At 39.3% G+C, this 15,851-nt stretch overlaps 1 protein-coding gene across 2 annotated transcripts; it reads left to right on the top strand.

Annotated features, from left to right (window-relative positions):
- The first annotated feature begins 214 nt into the window (after positions 1–214).
- On the top strand, positions 215–15,436 carry LOC139964564 (uncharacterized). 2 transcript variants are annotated; one of them, XM_071966245.1, is made up of 3 exons: positions 215–412; positions 5,915–8,213; positions 14,873–15,436. In XM_071966245.1, exon 2 carries the CDS (start codon positions 5,966–5,968, stop codon positions 8,210–8,212), a length of 2,247 nt encoding a protein of 748 aa, XP_071822346.1. In that variant the 5' UTR covers positions 215–412; positions 5,915–5,965; the 3' UTR covers position 8,213; positions 14,873–15,436. The 2 variants fall into 2 exon arrangements, with proteins under 2 accessions (XP_071822346.1, XP_071822347.1); XM_071966246.1 differs by lacking the exon at positions 215–412 and adding an exon at positions 469–741.
- The last annotated feature ends 415 nt before the right edge of the window (positions 15,437–15,851 follow it).

The raw sequence follows: 15,851 nt of genomic DNA, 5'->3' as shown, positions 1-15,851 counted from the left end.
TTTTGGACCGGATGATCGACCACTTGAAGTCTTGACCTTCTGGAGATCTTCCGTGCATAGCATCCGACACGTCTTCTAACAATCGAGCCACACAAATTATACTACCCGCAACTATACATTCAACGTGGTCAACTCTCAAGAACCAAAGAGCACAATATCAAGACACGTAAATTCCGGGTATTTTTTTAACCACTCATAAAGGGCAGAAGATAGTTTGAGGAAATTTAGTAAGGGTTTGGTGGTCAGTCTCAGACGATGAGTAGGACACAGTTATCTGATGGATGTGGTGAATAAATTACCCAGAATACACCGTACTCGCTTGCAAGTTCAAGAAAGGTCATTTCGGAAGAAAGCACGGCCTTGACTGCCCAAAATCATGGCCTAGGAAACTGGAAGATTTGTCATTACTACGGTATGTAATCATCCAATGAATATAGCACCCAATCCTTTGGTAGTTCATAATTGCAGCGAAATACTTCTTTGGCGTAAGAACTCTATATTTAGGGTAGAATATCGGACCGAAAGAGTTGTGAAAGTCATGATCTTTTTGCGGTCAGTGACCGTATGTTAAATGTGTCAGACAATAGGAGTCTTGTGTGTACTATGCAATGTGTAGGAGCAGACTGTAGGCACCTAACTGTGCAGTACTCTGCAATCATGGCGATACGAGTGTTGATATCGTCTCTATGAGGCTATGGTTTATTTCTACCATTAATACCGTCAGGTCGTAGTACCATAATGGTGAGTGTACCGAAGGTTAAAGCTTAAGAAATATGATAACATTTCAGAGTTGTTTGCAAAATGTTTTCTTCGTTGATTGATATGTAAAAACTGATTTAGAATACAGGATTTAAGGACTAACATTTATAATAGGCCTAGAGTAGTACTATAGGCCTATTTAGCCTAGCTGCAACACAATGTTAACATGAATGTACTACAGCTTCTTGATCCTGAACAAGGTCAATGCTATGTATTACCAAACCAACGTATTAGGTAAGCATAACACGGCTAGACTCATAGATTGTACTGAGTAAAACGGTTTTTATTTGTTATACCATAGTAAACGTAATAAGTCTACATATCTTCAGGCTTTTTTATTGACAGTAATAGGATTATTGGTAGAAAAGTAGCATAGATCTAACTTAACATAGCCTTGGAGTAGGAGTACTGAGACTCAAGTGCTAAAATAGTTGTATGTCCTTGCCAAATTTATATAAGCCTAACTTTCAGCCTAGGCTAGTTAGGCGTAACTTGTTGCAAGCCATATTCTGGAGTGTTATGCCATCAGTAGGCAATGTTGCTTTGCAGTCTTATATGAATGCTACTTTCCCTAACTTACGTTAGTTGTATCACAAGCCTGACTACTGAGTGACAGTTTCTCTCTCCCAACATTAACATTTTCCTCAAATAGCTATCAAGAAAATGAAGAAAGTTAACACAAGTAAGTTAAGTCTATGTACAGCATGTCGGAGTTGTGACACTGCTTAGGAATCCAGGCTTGTGTAGTGACTAATTTGGGATTTGCGACTCTGGATTTTCTAACAAAACATCCATTACTATTGCTGCTACAGCTATTTTGAGATCAAACTGATCTTTCAAGAATTCATTTCAATTTGCCAAAGCAACTGTTGCCCATATACAATATTCAATTACAATATTTAAAATAGTAGGCTAATTGTCGGATTGCAAGACTCCTTGAAGTAGACACATTGAGAGATGTATAATTAATTTTAATTCATGTAAAATGTGCCCCAGCATAACCGTTTATGAAATATTTGACCACCTCTAGTACCATGTACATTCAGACATGCAAACATGTCCTTAAATTATGAAGTTTAGTTTTGAAAAGTGAAGTAACATTCTCATTTTGAACTCTTTGGGCTTTATGATATGACTTCAGCGAACAAGTTGTGGAGAAGATAGAAAGACTAAATAGCAAAAATTGAACTGTGGTGAAAAGTTATGGCCAAAGCACATGTCATGTTTGGGTTCGTAGCTATTTTGAATGTCCCCTTGCCAAACTGAACATACATAAATGACAAGAGTTACAATTGTTAGGCTAGATAAAGTAAATGACAGTAGCCTAGCATTTGGTGACCATTAATGTGTAGGCTCCATAGTTAATGGAAGACTTGTTTTGGTCAGATTGAAAGATTCTGCAATTTCATTTGCTCAAAAGCGGGAGGATCATTGTGTAGATCTATGCACTTTGTCAAAACCTTAGTGTTTAGTTACCATGTCACTAATTTAGAGAAATGGATTGCTTTCGTTTTAACATCACATCTGTAAAGGTGAACAGAATCTAATTCACAGAGTTAGGTTTCCAACTATAGATATCATATTACTGTGTAAGTGACTATTTAAACAACTTATTGCCAGACCTTGGGTCTCTTGCCAAAATTTGTATTTTTGAGTCGCCAAAGCCAAATTTTACTTCTAATGGCAAGATGGCGATTAATTTTTCAATATTGCATCTTGATATCATTTCCTCTTAATTCCCAAGGCCATCTGTATGTGCACCCTCCACCCCCCCCCCACCCCGTTTTCCAATGAGGGTAATTTCATAATGGGTTCTAGTAATTCACTTTGTAAGATGAGTATGTATGAGTGCAAGTAGTTTCTTTGCTGCTGAAAAAATATACCTTTTATCAAGGCATTTTAAAATTTTAGTGTGGCATAGGAGATATACATTGAAGGTTTAGAGTAAGATCTGGTAGTTGTGGTTTATAGTCTTAAACTAAGTTTGTGGATTGTACATGCATCATTGAAATTTGCATGCAGTTCGTCATTGCAGTTTCGAGATTGATAGTTCAGTTTGTCTCATGCTGTCCCATTCAGTGAACTTGAAGCAAACAGGTGTGATGTCATTGACACTGACAGCAAAATGTTTTGTTCTTTATTCTTTTCACTTTTATTGTTTCGATTTTGGATCGAACAGGGGGAGGTTTCAAAATTGCCTCAGGTGATGTGAAGTTAACAATAACCCAGGGACTGTGGTGTATTCATATATGTATCCCAATTTTAAAAGAAGAACTTTGAATACATACAACTTAAAGAGAAACAGAGACACTCTCTGAATATATGCTAATCTCTTAACACACTCAATTGTGCTAGGCAGACAATGTAAAATGATGATGTGTATCTAACTTTTCTAATCTCTCCCCGCTACTGTAACGACACAATTCAGGGCAAACTTTTAATGGTCGTCCGATTGTCTGAGATGACCAAATTTCTGTTCGGAACACCAAAATCACCGTTAAAGGGTGTGAAGACTCCCGCAAAAAGAAACGTCTAATGCTGGTAATCTGACCTAGTTTCGAATGAGGTGTAACAGAAGTGTTACACACCACCATCGATCGCAGAAAACACACACACACACAGCTTGCATACATTGGTAATTAGACACTAGTGTATAGTCAGTACATACAGCTGCAGTCAATACCCACAGCACAGTGTACAAACAATACGGTGATGGACATCTCAGGTCCAGCTAAAGATATCAAGGTATCACGTTTCATTACTGTCTGCATTTTGTAGCGACACAAACAAAACGTCACTTGCAAGCAACGGAAAGTTAACTTTTTCAGATTGCCGCACACGGTTTGGGGGGAGTCTTCAATGCCTTTAAAAGATTTTCTGGCAGATAGCTAACTGTTAACATCAAATTCAGATTATCTTGTAACTAAATACCCGCAAAATAGGTACAGTAACAGGGTTAATTGCCCCCCTCCTCCATCACTTTCCAGGCACTGAATTATATGACATAACAATCGTGGTAGGGTTTATTAAATCCAACTGAAGGGGAGTTATACCAGTTCGTTAACAGTGGCTGTTCCATGCACCAAACCTACACATCTCTTCCACAGGGTAAAAATTTGGCTCTTTCTATGTTTTGGTTACATACTTTTAGAATTTGATATTTAAGTTACTGTTCTGAAAACCAAAACTCAAGATGCAGTTGTCCACCAGGAAAATGGTCCTTCAAAATTGTCCCTTAAATTTAATTGTTTTCCAACCAAGATGCTGGAATGGTTTTACCCTTGTAGTGAATCATAATGTATTGTAGTGTTCAAACGATTAACCTAATCGGAATCGGTACGAATATTGTATAATCGTAACATAATCGGAATCGGTAAAAATTACGTGGAATACCAGTTATGTCATACCGATTATTCAAAAACATATGGAAGGTGAAAATATCATTATTCAAAAAAATATGGAAGTTGAAAATATCAACTGATGTATTAGGTTTGTTCTTTTAATACGAAATATTAAAATAAGACGCTGCCAGTGTCGCCGATTTTGCTTCCCTCGTGGTTAGTGACTTCAAATTTCTTGGCACAGTAAGCATAGCAGCAATACCAATTTCGCGAATTAACGAATGAACTTGACAGGGTCGAAAATAAGCGGGGGTGATGGGCGATTCGCCCTCGCAAGTGCTAAAAAGCCCTCCTAAAGCACAATTACGAGTGCGAAAAAGAAATATAAGAAAATCGCCCTCGTTATATCAGGTGTCTGTGTAAAATTAATTGTGACATGCGTTTGCTTTAGCTAGGAATTGCAGTTGCAGCGCGAATCGCGCAAACAGTTTTCACATCCCGCATCACATTTCAAGCAGTGCGAGAGGGTGGCGCACAATCACCGGGAATTCCCCGTGGCAAATTACGGCCTGCACGAAGCAATTTCAGTACCAGCGAAAATAACCTAAAATCATCACAAATCTCCGACCACATGGTAGCCTTACTTCACACTAAGTCAACTGCATGGAAATCTAACCTTGCCATCTGTTTATTCGCTCTAGTTGTGTCGCAAATAAAAAATAAAAATATCCACGGAAACTGCAATCTTCGACCACATGTTAGTCTAACAACCACACTAAGTCAATGGGAAATGTAGCCTAACCATCGGTTTGCAAAAAAAAAAATGCATAGCTTACTTTACAACTTTCAGTTTGCTGGAAATAGGCATTTGTTTGGAAGGTACTGTAAGTGATATGTCTTGTAGAGGGAATGTTATATTTTATATTGGAGTAGTTTCTAGTTGTTATTATTTCTTTACATCAATCTGGTATTACATTTTAGAGTAATTTTAAACAAGTTACGATGGTACAATTTGCTTTTCAGTTTGATTGGCCTAAGCTTATATTTTCTGATTGAACCTGAATGGAGTTAAATAGGTAAGGAATAGGTATGTTAAACTTCAAGTTCGTAACATTTCTATTCGTTCATAAACGGTATAATACTGAAAATAAGTACAAAATAATGTCGGAATGAAGGCAATATGTCATTAAAATTTACACTTTGGTAAAGATTGAAGATGGATGGTTTGTCTGAGATACTTTTTGAGATGGATATTTTGAGTAACTATTCTTAGCCCATTTCAAGCCATTAACAGGTGACATTTACGTCGAGGTGGTTAGGCCATTCGCTTAGCACAGTGCTGACTAGGTAGGATGTCATATTTCCGTATTATATATAAATAAATTAAATTAAAAATTAAATTAAATTAAAAAAAAAAAAAATTTCTTTCCGAGAAACTCCAGAGGTAATTTGGTACATACAAAATGATACCTTAGAGCCTTGTATAACAACGAAGCAAAAGGAAACAGGAAAATCACAACAATAATTGTTTCTGTCAAAGTTTATTGCCGATTTCGTATATAGGTCTACGGGATATTTTCTCATTTTCAAATAATCGGAATCGGAACCGGTACGATTATGAAAAAAATAATCGGTAATCGGTATCTTCTGTTATGCATAATCGGTTGAACACTAATTGATTGTACCAAGTAATACGTTCGTAGGCACTGTACTCTCATTCTTTGATGCACAATTGACATGACAGTATTTAAGGTCAGGGTTGAAAGACTGCGTAGCTTCTTACCGTTAAGTTGGATTTTCCATTATTTTCACAGCTGTCAGGACTCTTGCCTTGGAGCACTGAGAACCAAACCTACGATTGATGGATGAGAATGGAACCTGAAGTACAGAGGGAGACAAAACTAACTGGGAACGATTCTCCTTCCCCCCACCATCCTGTAGGCTCAGCAGTGAGAACTTGCAATCCGCTTTGCTCCTCGTCAAAGGTCACCGAGGCCAACACAACAGACAACAATAGTAGCGAGAAAGACAATGAGTTATTGTCGTCGTCATCATCATCATCTGCTGCTCTGAATCAAGAAAGAATCAACAGGGGTGGTAAACCGTTTAAGAAGAAAGGCGAGGAAACACTTGTCTTGAAGATGAATGATGGAAGGACTGTCACCTGCCAGCTTGTGTGTGATGGTCAGGAGAAATACTTGAAAGAGATACCTAACGAGAAAGGCAACTCGAGTCAGAAAGATTCGAAAATGTCCTCGTCAGACAGTAGTAAACCAAGCTCCTTTAGCAGGAGTTCCCAGTTTGTATCCTCTGTGAATTCTCTGTTGGAGGAGAGTGGTACGAGCGAAGAACAGGGAGCGGAGAGCTTCAAGCGGTCCACTCTGGAACTGTTTGAACCGATCCCGTCCAGACTGTTGAAGAACCAACCGAACAGCCAGCAGTGGACCGAACAGGGCCGCAGGTTGGCCAGCTTCGTGGAGGACTCCATCTACCGGAGCCTCAAGTCCAACGACGCAGACGTAGTGAAAGAGTGGCAGCTCAAGATGAGCAGCGAAGCTTTCCAGGAGAGACTCTTGGATGAGTCCAGAGGCGGCGGAGAGAAACAGGCAGACAAGAAAGTCTTAAGTGAGAGCAGCGTGAGATCTAATTTCCCGCAGGGTCCGTACCCTGCGCTGGATGGTGAACACCAGAGTATCTCTCCTCATACGATGGCGGAGAGCAGCAGCGTCGCCAAAAATGGTAAGATATCTCTGTTGGACGTGCTGAGGGAGAAATTGAGAAGGACATTGCTAAACTACGACCAACAGATCAAGCAGGACTCCCAGAGTGTGACCAGGAGCATCGACACACTGTTCTTCTCCCCTGCGGTCGAGAGCACCACCCCAGATAGCCAGTCCGCGATGCCCTCGAGTTCGGATGACGTCTTCGGCATAGAGGAACCGCCGTACGGGTACTGCGACGGGGACAGCGGAAGCAATAGCACCGACGAATCGTGCAGCGATCGGCCTTCCTCCACGCAGTCTAGTTTCCCACCGTCGTCCTCCAAGTCGGAGGGTGGGGCGTATCAGGAGGGGGGAGAGGTCGGTGAAGGGGTGTTGGACCTCTCTTGCAGTTCACAGAAGGGGAAAGAGCCAGAGGCAGAGAGAAGGAAACGACCTTCGACATCCGACTTTTCCCTGGAGAGGATCCTTGCGAGACCCGATCCGAAGCCAAAACAGAAACATAACCCTTTCATGCAGACATTTTCAGACTTATTAGATCTCCCTCCTAGGGAAATAAAGAACAAAGAACCATTTAAGGTGAAGCGTAGGCCTTATCGACGTAGGCGCGGCATCCACCATGGACAGTTTAGCAAGCATAGTGGTGGCGGCGCTGAAGGTGGTAGCGAAAGTGAAAATGGAATGGGTAGTACTGTGTACGAGGGCAGCATGTCGTCAAAAGGTAGCGGACATATTAACCCCCAAGCACCCATTGGGTACCTCGCCATCACAGAGGATGAATACCAGAGGAGTCTAGCTAATGCGAGCGGAAGCACAGATGCTGATTGGCCTAGCGTGGCTCTCCTCATGAATGTCTACAGCGAGTGGAAGTTAAAGAACCGTGGCATCACCCCTCCCAGTCCCCTGTCCGGTGAGCTGGGGGGTCACAGTGGGTCAATCCCTGGTATGGCGTCAGGTTTAGTTAAATCCTCTTTAACGACTGCCAGCCCGCCTCCTGCTCAGAGGGATAGTCCCTCATCCCAGACTGCATCACACCGCTCCACATCTTGTAGCTCGGACTGCAGCAGTCGGTCTGCTGGACATGTATACTCGAAAAAGTCACGCCTCCTCCAAAATGTCGAGAGGAGCTGTAGTTGTAAAAGTCATTCCAGAAAGGTTGGGCATCCGGAGGGCTCACCGGGGGAAGAGAGCACCAAATCATCCATCCGCTCATTACTGGATGAAGAGAGGATGGAGAAGAAGAGAGGCAGAGTTGAGCCATCCAACAGTGAGGACCATCAGGACTCAGACTCGGAGGAGAGGGTCAAAAGGCCCCGGGTCATGTACCGGAATGAAGGAGACATACCTTTGAAGAGAGACCCAGATGGACAAGGGGTTTGCGTTATCTCATGAGGTATGTGAAATACTATGATACTTTGCCGTTTAAACCCTGAATACTAAGAACGTGAATGTGTTATCATCATGGTCTGTCTGTGTATGTGATGATGCCTTGGGTTGTAGACATATATTTTAAATAGTGCAAGATTGCCTTAACGTTGTACTATGTTTGCTGGTCACCACTAGGTAAGTAGGAGAACCCTGTCTTGGATATCTACAAACCCATTACATATGATTTTCAATACATCCCTCTTGATGAACAAGGGAATCTTTAGTTTTGAATTAAAAAATCAGTTGTTTATAGTAGAGGACTAAAATGTTGTCTACTCTACATTAGCTCTAAATTAGATCTGTACTGAATCTCATAGTGCTCAGTATGTCATAGTCAGTTTTTAATGGTTGTCTGAGATGACCAAATTTCTGTTAGGACGACCAAAAATCAGCTGAAGAGGTCTTACAGCGGCTGACTTAATGTTTGCATCAAACTCAGATTGCATTGTTTTGGAGGGTTGCCGAAGTTTCTGGAATAAAAGTGGCTTAACCTGGAACAAAAAAGTATTTCAAGATATAAAATATAATCTATGTAGAAATTTAAACGGAGAAGAATCTACCATATAAGCCGACATTAGTTGTCTATTGTTTCTCAAGTATCGATGGTTTTTTGTACTGTATTCACAGTGCAGTACGTTAGGTTTAGTGATAAGTCTGTGTACACTGAATGTTTAACCAGCAATTTATGACAGAAAAATCAAAAAAAAAAAAATACAAAATACATTTTGAAATTTTACATGCTACTGTAAGGAACAGTAACACAGCTACCATGTACAAACAGCTCGATGCAAGTACAATAGCTGAGTACAATGGAGATAGGACATCTAAGTACTGTTTCTTATGCTGATCCCATCAGCGGGATCATACAACTATCTAACTCCTGAATGTTCAACAGCTGCACTCAACTATAAATATTGGGTGTTAAATACAGACATGTACTGTTAGCCTCAATTCAACATTAACCTGACATGTTAACATGTAGCCTCAATTCAACATTAACCTAATATGTAAACTATATGTAACATGTAGCCTCAATTCAACATTAACCTAACATGTTAACATGTAGCCTCAATTCAACATGAACCTAACATGTAAACATGTAACAGTAGCCTCAATTTAACATTAACCTAACATGTTAACATGTAGCCTCAATTCAACATGAACCTAACATGTAAACATGTAACAGTAGCCTCAATTTAACATTAACCTAACATGTTAACATGTAGCCTCAATTCAACATGAACCTAACATGTAAACATGTAACAGTAGCCTCAATTTAACATGAACCTAACATGTTAACATGTAGCCTCAATTCAACATTAACCTAACATGTAAACATGTAACAGTAGCCTCAATTTAACATTAACCTAACATGTTAACATGTAGCCTCAATTCAACATGAACCTAACATGTAAACATGTAACAGTAGCCTCAATTTAACATTAACCTAACATGTTAACATGTAGCCTCAATTCAACATGAACCTAACATGTAAACATGTAACAGTAGCCTCAATTTAACATTAACCTAACATGTTAACATGTAGCCTCAATTCAACATGAACCTAACATGTAAACATGTAACAGTAGCCTCAATTTAACATGAACCTAACATGTTAACATGTAGCCTCAATTCAACATGAACCTAACATGTAAACATGTAACAGTAGCCTCAATTTAACATTAACCTAACATGTTAACATGAAGCCTCAAATCAAACTTTAATCTAACATGTAAAAGTTGGGAAAGTAAAAACTGTCAGGAATCACTGTTTGGAAGTAACTGAAACATATTATATTTAACAAATAAATGCAAATGGGATTTTTGAATTGAACAGGGTAAAAACCCTAGTGGACAGTCTATGCACAGCGGTAACCAGGGTTCAAATAAACTGATGGCACCGATGCTATATTTGCCCTTAAAACCATCCATTTCCGGTGGCAACGTCTGCCATGCCCCTTTATATGAGTTGCCATACAGTAGGTACTCCCATTGTTTTCAAGCTAAAACAGTGCTTTAGTCTTGTCCAGTACCAGCAAACAGCTATCAAGCAGCTGCTGGATATATATTTATGGTATTACGAACGATCTTGTGATTCGTTCCTGTTTTCAGTCGTTTTGTTTACATGTTAGCCAGTCTCACGTATTCCTGTCCTGTCGTTTTTCTTTAAATATTGCCTTTGTGCCCTTTTGCAAAGAGCTGATAGTTACTGTGGTGCCCTGCCATTTCAATGAAAATCCAAGCAAATTTTATAACTTGCCAAGCCAGTGTACAAACGTTGCCTTGCCCCCCCTCCCTCTCTCAAACATTTAAGTCAGGCGCTGGTACTGACTACTTTTATATGTGAAAATGCTTTTCATTATTCAGCATTTTATGACTAGTGCTGGTTACACCCTGCTTTATGAAGGCTGGTATCAACGGTTCCTTTATACTGTACTGTACTTCAAATGACCGTACAAGGAAGCAGTGGAGTTTGGTTTCAACACCTACGAATTCAGAATGTGTTTTCTTCAAAAAGTACTACAGTAACAACATTTGCCTTGTCATTAGATCTATGTGTGTCATACTGTGTGATATTTACTCCGAGGGTCAACGGATATGAACTGTACAGTAACTAGTACAGTTGTTGCTTTGGAATGGTACAGTACTGTAGCTATGGTGCCACTGGCTATACAGTGAGAAACCATGATGTAGCCAAAGTGTACAGTAGTTTGCTAATAGGTTTGTAGTGAGGGTTGTTGGGAGAAGGGGGAGGGGGGGGAGAGGGTTGGCTACTGAGAAGATTGGATGCTATCTGGTGATTGTTATTGTAGAAACAGGTGTTGGGTCAATGGGGGTAGTCCATGGCTACTTGCAAAGCCCATACAGCACATCATAAAGTGCATGATATTGACAAAAAAAAACTTAGTAAGCATTTATTGACCCCTACATAGATGTAAAAACAGTAATGTTGTCATTGACAGAGAGGAGAAGTGGGTTAATTGAAGTTAGTTGACAAGAAAATGAAAGTGGAGGGATGATTTTGGGGCAAGGATTGTGTAAAAATCAAGCAGATTGTTTTTTTTTTCTTGTATGGACAAAATCCTGTTGCCTGTCTCTCCAGCTTTGTCTTTCTCCTCTGTATCGTCCTCCCCTTCTTCTATCTTCCCCTTCTGTTCCCTTCGCCTACCTCCTATCATTCCACCCCCCCCCCTCATCCCACTCTTCTCTTTCCCCAGCAAATTTGTATAGTGTGTATAACATTGAAGAATGTACAGTAATGTTACACATAGGGTATCATATATGCATGTGTGGTTATAAATCTTGAAATTGATGTGTAGTTGTCTGCTGAAATATTTTTGTACAGTGGCTGATTTCTTACACTTTATCATGACCCTTCATTTTGCACAGAAAATTTGGCTTTGACTACACATTAGCCATCTGCTCAGTGCTCAATTTTAATGCTTAATTTAATCAGATGCAGAAACTTTTTCACTTCCCTAATTCCATCAATTGCACAACTCTTTGCGTACTTTTCCAGCAGTCTTTCGAAAATTGTGCAGGGTGTGGGTAATTACCCTCTTGAAATCTTGAAACCACAAAATTTCTAATGTTGTTCCTGCAAGTGACGCCAGGTGAACATGTCAAACATTAAATGTACTATATGTGTCTCCAGCCTACAGTTACATATCTCTATAGATCCTAAATTCTGTGACTGGAAAACGTTTGTTTCTAGCACCTCTTACCCCGAGCTGTATATCCCTTCCGGGGCAATGCTCGCTTTCTCCCCCTCCTTCGGTATCTACCATTCTTATCAGAAGTTGAACTGTGTGAAATTTCTCTTTGATTCTACGCTATCTGTAGTTAAACATCTCTACACGATCAGACTTTGTTTTTGTTGTCGTAGAGATTTCGCAGCAGTGGGAATACTCATGTGAATAGTAAATAAACTACTGAAGTACTATTGTACATTGTGATTTATAGTCTGTGCGTTATGACAGATGATTCTCTCTCCCTCTCTCCACCTCTCTCTGTCTCACACTCTCAACGCATTGCGACTGCTTTCATGTTCAAACTCTGTGTACGTATGTACTGCACTGCATGATGGATCACAAAAATGGCAAAACGATAAAAATGACAGCGTAGTAAATAAATGTTATCTGATAACAGTTTTTACCCCCATAATTCACAACAATGCCCTAAGATTACATGCTCGCTCAGTACAGCTTATATGGGCAAATACAGATATATACAGTATAAGGCTTATAAGGCTTAAGCATACAATGATGTACAAGTCTAAAGTCTGAACTACCTGTATGCTGTCAAATTCAGTGTGCTACCATTTGAGGTTTTAGCTCATACCAGCATGTATGATGTAGTGCTGGTTGAGCTATTGTAATAATGCTTTCTATCATGTATCTAACTATCTAACTAACCATCTATCTATCTATCTAGCTAGCTATCTATTTATGTGTCTATCTGTCCGTCCATCCGTCTGTTCACACAGTTTGTTAAACTGCTTCTTCTCATACAGCTGTCGCTGGATTTATATGAAACTTGGACACAATCATCATTGGGTAAGGGGACATTATTGATGTTCGGGAGTTTCAGGTCAAATGTCATCTAGGGGTCAATAGGGGTCAATTTGTGAAAATCTGCAAAATGCTTCTTCTCCTACAGATAGCCATGGATATTAATGAAAGTTAGTCATAATCATCTATGACTGGTGGTACCTTTTGGGTGTGTGCGATTTTTAGATCAAAGGCCATCAAGGGGTCAGTATTGGCCTTTAAGGGCCAATCTTTCAAAAATATGTTTTAAATGGTTGGTACATATTGATGTCTATAATCAGGTTAAGATGTCAAAGGGCAAAATCTTCAAATTGCTTCAAATGTAACTGCAATTATAAGTCACATTGTTAATGAAACATGGTATATACAGTTGTTAGTTGATAGTACTAATTGATGTACATGTGTCAAGCAAATAGATCAACATAGGTTAAATTCTTGAAATTGCTGTAACTCTGCAACCATAGTAAGGATTATGTTCAAACCTGGCATGTTGTTATTGGTATATATAGTTGGTACATTGTAGTGATGTGTTAATTAATTATGTTATGGGGTCAAAGTGTCAAAAACTTCAAATTGCTGCAACTTTGCAATTCTTAACTCCCACTGGTGGATATTGATTAATCTTTGTCTTAGTAGGCCTTTTGTTTCTTTTGAAGTATTTATGATAACAAAAATCACTAGGGGTCATTTTATGTCAAAATACTGTAGCAACCTACTGTACTTCAGCTATGGATGCTAAAAGGTTTAAATCTAATAGGCTCATTTATTAAGAAAAACTTACGTCCAAATGATCCATCTGGTATGAGCTACTACACCATTGGTGCTTTAGTTTTATACAATGCCTTTAGCAGGCTGCATTCTGTTTAATCATCGTTAACAACCCCTGATGAGTGTTTATTTAAACGCACTGTTGTGTCAAATGTGACCTGGTTGTGTCAAAAATGGCATCATATGGGGGGGGGGGGGTCCCTGTACGATATTCAAGTACCATGACTGTGATTTCTCTATAAATTGCTATAAATTTTTGAAATTCTGCTCCCTAACAGCCTTACAGTGGATGATGATACAGGCAGCTCCTCATGTCAGGCATCTCCTAATGGCTTAAAATGTGTTCGATTCCATTCCCCGTTTTAAAATAAATTTCTAGGAATCGTTTAAAATAAGTATTGGATTTTCATGTCCAGAATTGACTGTGTTTTTAGAGCTGAATCCATGATTACCATACAGTATGTTATATACTGTATATACTCTATGTGTTTTCCGTACAGTACATTCTATTGTCGTGTTATTGTTTGTAAACTCATAGCCTTCAGTTGTTTGTTTGTTTGCACATACCAAGTGTTAGTTGTGCTCTGCTATATACCGTGTTACTGTACATCCCACTATATACGTCGGAGTGACCTTTTGACCTTTTTTAAAGAAGAAAGAATTTCACACATTTCTTGATGGTTTAATAGCTTTGGAGATCTCTCAAGTTCACTTTATTATCATATGTGTGTACAATTTGTACTTCAAATTTGGCACTCAGTCTTAGGACTTACAGTAGGTCTCCACAATTTAAAAACCCTCTAGATGTAAACTACAGGTGGCTCAAGTGCTGTACATATATACTGTCTGTAGTGCTGTACGTGTGCAGATCCGAATTCTTGCGTGGTTACAAACGATCTCCGTAAAAATGTGCAAAAAACAAAGTTCTGGAGAGAGCCTGCAGACATGTAGAAAGAGCTTGCAGACTTATCAGGCCAATTTAAAACAATGTCTTTGACTTGAAAAATATATACAGTACAGGTACATCCCAGTGCATCTTGCATTGTAAATAAAGGGGTAAGGCAAACATTGTGGATTGCAATGTACTGTATAAATTCTTACCAGTTGTTAAATGACATCTCAAATGCTTTCTAAACTTAAGATTTTAATTCATCTGTTTGGTCTTTTCTTTCTATTTGGTGTATAATACAAAATTCTACCATCTTTAATCCTCAAAGTATTTTCCTTAAAGAATGACCTTCATGTTGTCGTTGAACAGTTACACTTGAATAAACGTATTATAAGTGATGTGTTTCCCGTTTTAACAGCACCGTCGTACAAGAAGACACCCCCCTCCTGAGAACAAGATTTTATACGTGTACTCTACGCCCAAGAAAGAAAAACCAAACGGAGAAAGGTCGGTCATCGACATCGGAGACCAGCTCTGGAATCGTTTTACCTTCTAGCAGAGACGATACCAAGATACAGCCCGCGCTTCCTGGACTCAAGGCATACCTCCTCCTGTTCACCAGCGATGATGAATCAAGATGGAGATCTCTCGGTGACAGCACGCAGCGACTTATCATAAGGCCAAGTATATGGTCAATGGTGCTTCTACCTTTCTATGATCTTGTGTTGTTTTTTTGTTTTAAGTTCTTTTCACTGCTCCTCCTCCCCCTTTGTTCTGTTAACAGTATTTTAATCCCTACGGAAATCCAGGGTTTTTTTTTTGGTTTTATCAGAAATTCTAATGGAGAAGGTTATAACGTATATCTACAGACTATGTAAATGAAGGACTCTTAGCAGTAAATCCCTTGTTGTTTTCATTGCTTCCCTCTCAAGTGGAGGATTGTTGGATGGAGCAAAAAAAAGGTAGAGTCGTTTCAATTTTACCGTCAAGACTTCAAAGCTTTCATCCTGTGAAAACAGTGTGTTCTGAGTAACCTGTAATCCGAGCAGTTGAGTGTTTTTTTTTTGTATTGCAGTTTCAACCGTGGTATTTTAACTGGATCTAACATCCTTTTTTGGTTGTGTTTTCTTGCATCTTTCAGCAAGGGGTAGAATACAGAAATGATTCAAAAGTATTGAAGCATGATATGCTGTGATGGTGTTTGATGGTCACGGTCCTTTGCATCTCGTATAAATTACCATCCTCGGATTAATGGTTTGCAAGGTTTGAGTCTTGTTGTTCTGTAAGAAATTGTGTGTGTACATCTGCACTTGTTTTTTAATCTTGATGTGATTTCTAAAGAACCACCACGTCCTCAAAAGAATTTTATTGTTATGGGGTATTGTTAAGGTTAGGGT

Source organism: Apostichopus japonicus, chromosome 23 (genome assembly GCF_037975245.1).
Source record: "Apostichopus japonicus isolate 1M-3 chromosome 23, ASM3797524v1, whole genome shotgun sequence".
NCBI lineage: Eukaryota > Metazoa > Echinodermata > Holothuroidea > Aspidochirotida > Stichopodidae > Apostichopus > Apostichopus japonicus.
The sequence above is the reverse complement of the archived record's forward strand: the minus strand, read 5'-3'. Positions and strand labels throughout refer to the sequence as shown.

Coding starts and splice junctions, on each gene's coding strand:
- LOC139964564 (XM_071966245.1), top strand. CDS start 5,966: ATGAGAATGGAACCTGAAGTACAGAGGGAGACAAAACTAACTGGGAAC.